The sequence below is a fragment of the Mus caroli genome, chromosome 1, assembly GCF_900094665.2.
Source record: "Mus caroli chromosome 1, CAROLI_EIJ_v1.1, whole genome shotgun sequence".
NCBI lineage: Eukaryota > Metazoa > Chordata > Mammalia > Rodentia > Muridae > Mus > Mus caroli.
In genome coordinates this window covers 124,715,364-124,721,082 of record NC_034570.1, presented here as the reverse complement: position 1 = coordinate 124,721,082, position 5,719 = coordinate 124,715,364, and the positions used below count along the sequence as shown (strand labels likewise).

The 5,719-nt window shown below is 47.5% G+C and overlaps 1 protein-coding gene across 1 annotated transcript in view; it reads right to left on the bottom strand.

Moving 5' to 3' along the window:
- Nucleotides 1-3,799: 3,799 nt before the first annotated feature.
- Pik3c2b (phosphatidylinositol-4-phosphate 3-kinase catalytic subunit type 2 beta) overlaps nucleotides 3,800-5,719 on the bottom strand; it is a 60,675-nt gene continuing 58,755 nt past the window's right edge. Inside the window, exons 31-33 of the mRNA XM_029475574.1 lie at nucleotides 5,482-5,497; nucleotides 5,196-5,324; nucleotides 3,800-4,305 (exon numbers count right to left, since the gene is read on the bottom strand). Of these exons, the coding sequence (XP_029331434.1) occupies nucleotides 4,120-4,305; nucleotides 5,196-5,324; nucleotides 5,482-5,497 (331 nt within the window). The 3' untranslated portion in view covers nucleotides 3,800-4,119. The remainder of the gene's footprint in view (nucleotides 4,306-5,195; nucleotides 5,325-5,481; nucleotides 5,498-5,719) is intronic.

The window sequence follows — 5,719 nt, the reverse complement described above, 5'->3', positions numbered from 1 at the left end:
TGGGAAAAAAAAAAAAAAAAAGAAAAATCTAAATAAATAAATAAATAAACCTAAGGGCAGAACAAGCCCTAGTTTTACATCGGGCCACTCTTAGCCAGGCCAGACAGGCAGCTTGCAGGCTCCTCAGAGGCTGCTGGTAGACAGTGCAGGACAGAGGGGTCAGAAAGAAAGAAGAAAGGGCCCCAGCTCTGGAGGCTCCTGAACACAAAGGTCTAGAAAGGAGACCCTTAGGGGGCTTTGGGTTGGGAGGGGCTGGGAAATGGGAACCAAGGCAGAAAGGAGCCCCTAGCCAGCAAGGGAGGGATGTTGGAAACCTCTCTGGGCATGAGAGGCAGAGGCAGGCAGATTTCTATGAGTTGCCTTGGTCATGACATCTGTTCACAGCAGTAAACCCCCAACTAAGACACCATTGATAAATTATAGTATCCTTCCTATACTTTAGATTATTAGCACATATATGTGTGTCTAGTGTGAACACAGTTAGACGGGATTAGCACACGTATGTGTGTACAGTGTACACAGCAAGGTGGGACACAGAGCGGCTGTGTGGAGTTTGCATCGACGTTTATGTAGGGTCCAGGACACTCACGTTGCTAGGCTTGTTGAGCAAGTGTCTTACTGGGTAAAACAAATGAAACGTTTAAATGTACTTCTGAGGAGAAAGTCAGGACAGCTTGATGATCCTGCTATGCTGCCAATCATAATTATTAACCTAAAATGCGTATGTAGTGGACATACTTACACTGCTTGGACACTACATTTTCTGCAAATTTCTGTGACTATTCTAAGTCTTTTGTTTTCTGACTTTTGTTTTGATCCCTCTCTAACCAAGTTACAAACTCATAGGGAATCAACAAGCACTTTCAAACTAGCTTTTTAAAAACAATTTACTCTTTCTTTTTTTTTTTTAGGTTTATTTATTTTAAAACATTTATTTATTTATTTATTATATGTAAGTACACTGTAGCTGTCTTTCAGACACTCCAGAAGAGGGTGTTAAGTCTCGTTACTGATGGTTGTGAGCCACCACGTGGCTGCTGGGATTTGAACTCAGGACCTTTGAAAGAGCAGTCAGTGCTCTTACCCACTGAGCCATCTCACCAGCCATTACTCTTGTTTCTTATTTTCCTTTCACAACTCGTAGGCAAGGCTAAGTTGGAACTCCCCCAGGATGAGAACAGCTGTCAGTGATGGTAAGGCTGCAGCTAGGGTCAGACCATCAGACAGGAATCATGTCTGGAGAGCAGGAACAATAGAGAATGATTGACAATTTACTGGAAGACGACTTTACTATGAATACTTCCGCCCCTCACCCCCTGAATAGCCCTGTTTTGACCTAGAGGTCATGTCAATATCCTGAGGATGAACTGGGGGGGGGGCACGTGTGTCACAGGAACCCCCTTCTTACTCTTTCCAATATGGCCACAGTGGACAGATCTCCCCGCCCTGCCTTTTGCCACCACTATCCCTTCAATCGGCGCCCCAGAACAGTGGCCAAGCTCAGCCCGTTAGGCCTGCCGAATCAGGGCTTTTGCCCAGAAGCTTTGGTTACAAGCTGACGACGGTAAGAATGTCCACTGTGGTACACTGGGGCACCGAAACACACATCCCATGCTTTTACCTGAACACTTGCACATCCACCGATCTTTAATAATGATAGCTCTGTTTCTCAAATGTCGTTTATTAAAAAATACAATTCCAGAGAAAGTAGAAGATAAAGGAGCGTGGGAAGTGGGTACAGTACATAGACCTCTTTAAGTCAGACATAAAGGGTCAAAAGAAAATGAGCTGCAGGCAAAAATCCAGCAGCTCGTCTATGGTCCAAACATCTGGAAGGTTCCATTGCTTTCCCGCTCTACTCTCCTGCCTTCAGCAGGCTGCTTTATCCTTGGCATTTTAAAATTATGTTATCTGTGTGTATGTGTATGTGTGTGCACATGTTGTGTAGTGCATATGGAGAACAACAACAACAACAAAAAAACAACTTGTAGGAGTTGGTTGTCTCCCACCATCTTGAAGGTCTCAGTGATCAAACTTAAGTTGACTGGGCAAGTCCTGAGCCACCTCACTGGCCTGTCATTTTAAATTAAGGAGAAAATGGATGGGGCAACTCATGTCTGTAATCTTAGCACCTGCAAGTTGGAAAGGCAAGTAGGTCAGGAGCTTAAGACTATCCTTATCTACATAGGAGTTTGAGGCCAACCTGGGCTACATGATACCCTCTCTCATAAAAAAAAAATTAAAAACCAGAAGCAAAATAAACAACAACAAAACAAACACCTTTCTTGTTTCCATGTGGCTTCAACGGAGCTTTTCTCTCTCCAGTAATGGGGTCACAGAGAAACTGTTTGCCTTGTCCTTGCTAACTCTTCATTTAAAAGTTAGTTCCTGTATAGAGGCAGAGGCAGGCAGAGCTCTATGAGTTCAAGGCCAGCCTGCTCTACATAGTGAGACACTGTCTTACAAAAAAATACATAAAAAGTTAAACAGAGTCCCTAGCTGTTACCTTTAAGACGAGACAACTCTTTGGAAACCCAAGAGTGAGAAGGGTGAGAAAGGAAGAACGCAAGGTGGACTGGAGATGCAGCTTGGTGGTACAGTGCGGGGCTTGCCTGGCACTCAAAGGGCCCTGGGTTTGATCCCTAGCACCACATAAGGAAGCCAAATAAGCCAGGAGGTGGTGGCGGCAAATGTCTTTAATCCCAACACTTGGGAGGCAGAGGCAGATGGACCTCTGTGTTCCAAGGCAACCAGAGCTACACAGAGAAACCCTGTCTTGAGAGAAGGAAGGAAGGAAGGAAGGAAGGAAGGAAGGAAGGAAGGAAGGAAGGAAGGAAGGAAGGTAGGTAGGTAGGTGGGGGTTGAAATAATCTTTTGTTTGTTTTCCAAAGAAGAAGCTGCTCCAATCCAGCCAGGAAAATATCCAGAAGAAACAACTGCATTGACCAGGGCTCACTCTTTCCAGCCCCCTCTGCTATGGGTTGAGCATCTCTTTGTCTATGCCCTATACAGCTTTGTGACCCTACAGAATGAAGCTCTTTTTAAAGTGTGACAGAAACAGGGTTTGAAGAGAAAGTAGTAGACGGTCTCAGGGGACATTTCCCAGGAGCTGCAGCAAATGGCACGACGTGCCTGCCCTACAGGCGTGGCTAGAGCTGAGGGGTAGCAGCATTTTATCCCATCAAACAAGATGGGGCACAGAAGCACCCCAGTGCATTCTCCAGGATGGGGCGACCCATAGCGGGCTGAGAGAACACAGGGGTAGAGGGGACAGGAAGGTGCCTGAGCCGAGTCCAAGCAGCGGGGAAAGAGGAGAGGAAACACTTTGCCTTAAAGAGCACAGGTCCCTGAATCTAGGTCCTTGGTGGACCCCTACAATGGAAGGCCCTTCCTTACACGTGTAGTTTTCACGATGCCCTCCTTTGGAGGCAAAATTGGATGGCCCAGAGTGGGCGTCAGTCCGGCTGTCAGTTAGTCCTCCCCGCCCCTCCCCAGTATGCCCGAGAGAGGGAGGGCTTTATTGAGGACCCACCGGGGCCCTCCCCAATATTTCCTATAGCTAGAAAACAAACCCCAAAAAATCCTGGAGAAAAAGTCCAATAAGAACTCTCATCATACAAAACACCAAACCAAAACAAACAAAACAAAAAACAAAAAACAAATAGTCTTTCTCTTTTGCCTTCCGAGGCATGGCAGGCCCCTCTCACACAAAGCTTCCTGTCCCAGTTAGGACAACATTACTATTTCATTTTTTAAAAATAAAAATAAAATATCCACCCACCCTCCCTTTCTAAGTGCTACTTCATATAGCCCGCACTCCACATACCCCAAAGCAGGCATTGCTCCCTTGACACAAGGTAAACATAAAACTCTGCTGCAAGCCCACAGCTTCCAGGGGGGGCTGTTCAGCACAACCCACCCCAGTGCAGTCTGCGGAGGAAGGGGCAGTGGATAGCGCTTGACTCTTCCAGCCCCCTCACGGAGGTCAGGTCCACGTGGACCATGCGTGGGGAAGGCCACCGAGGGTTCTGCTCCTTCCTAGCAAAGGAGTTAGGTGGGGGAGAGGCTTCTCTTCCAGCTCCGGGCCGCAGCCGCAGGTCTGGGCCAGGAGTGGGTTCATTAGGTTCCGTGACCTCGAGAGCCCAGTCCAAACCAGCCAGTCTTCTCCTGGGCCAGGTCCAGCTCCCGAAGGCGGATGTGCACCTCCCCGAGAAGCAGGTTCTCCCAAAATCCTTGCTCACTCAGCACACTCAACTGTAGCTCCCGCTGCTGCAGGTCTCCCTTGGGGATCCCATCATACACCAGCTGCAAGCATGGGCATTGGGAAGAGAGGGGAGCTGTGAGACACAGGGAACTCAGAAAGCAAGCGATGTTCCAGTCCCTAGGGTAACATGTAGCCCGGGCCGGCCTGGAACTCACAGCAATCCTGCCCGTGCCTCTCAAATGATGGGATTATATTTATTGGAGTTTCTGATCATCTTCCATATAGGGCAGCAGGCTCCCCCTCCTATTATTAGGGCCCAAGTCCCATCTGGGGAATTGCAACCCTAAGGGTTTAAAAGCTGTCATCATAAAAGGAAAGGGGCAGGTATAAATACATGGGGGCTGGATAAGCAGATCAGCGCTTAAGAGTGCTTGCTGTTGGGGCTGGAGGGATGGCTCAGAGGTTAAGAGCACTGACTGCTTTCCCAGAGGTCCTGAGTTCAATTCCCAGCAACCACATGGTGACTCACAACCATCTGTAATGGGATCAGATGTCCTCTTCTGGTGTGTCTGAAAACAGCTATGGTGTACTCACATAAACTAAATAGATAAATCTTTGAAAAAAAAAAATGCTTGCTGTCTCAAAATTCGAAACTGCCTGTAACTCCAGTGGATCAGATTCGATCTTCTGGCAATCATGGGCACATTTATTAAAAAGAAAAAGAAAAAGCACAGTTCATATCACAATTGCCAAGGCCGTCACTGAGCAGAAGGCAGCAATGAACAAGTGTGACTAACTTATAAGAAGGGACAGCTGGTTGCCAGGTGTCCTGTGGCACCCCCCTCTAGAGGCCCAGCATGCAGGAGGAGCAGGAATTTGAGGCCAGCCTTGGTTACCCATGGAGCTTGAGTCTCGAAAACCCAAATAAATAAATCATCCAAAAAGCGGCTTGCGACCCTGCCTACCCTGCACACCCCCATTTTCCACACACCATCTCATTGTAGGTAGGGTTGCAGGTTTTCCGGGCCACCTTGGTTTTCCTCTTTGTGGTTTTCTGAGGGTCAGGAAGGAGGTAAATCTTTACATAGGGGTCAGGGTCGTTGCCATCCTGGAGCGGTTGCTACAATGGAACGCAAACAGAAGTTGAAGGGTCCAGACAGCATCTTCCACTTTCCAATCGTCCCTGAGGCTACACTCTGGTCTAGATTATATCTTGCTCCCCCTCTGGCATTTTGTGGTACGTACCTAATCTTTCTGTCTGATTCCCAGCTCATTACACTCTGATAAAAACACCTACTGTGATTACATTGAATAGATAGATTTAGTTTTCAGTTTCAGTTTTTCAAGACAGGGTCTCTCTCTACATAGCTCTGGCTGTCCTGGAGCTAACTATACAGACTAGGCTTGACACAGAGAATGTCTCTCTGCCTCCCAAATTCTGGGATTAAAGAAATGAATGCGGGGCTGGTGAGATGGCTCAGTGGGTAAGAGCACCCGACTGCTCTTCCGAAGGTC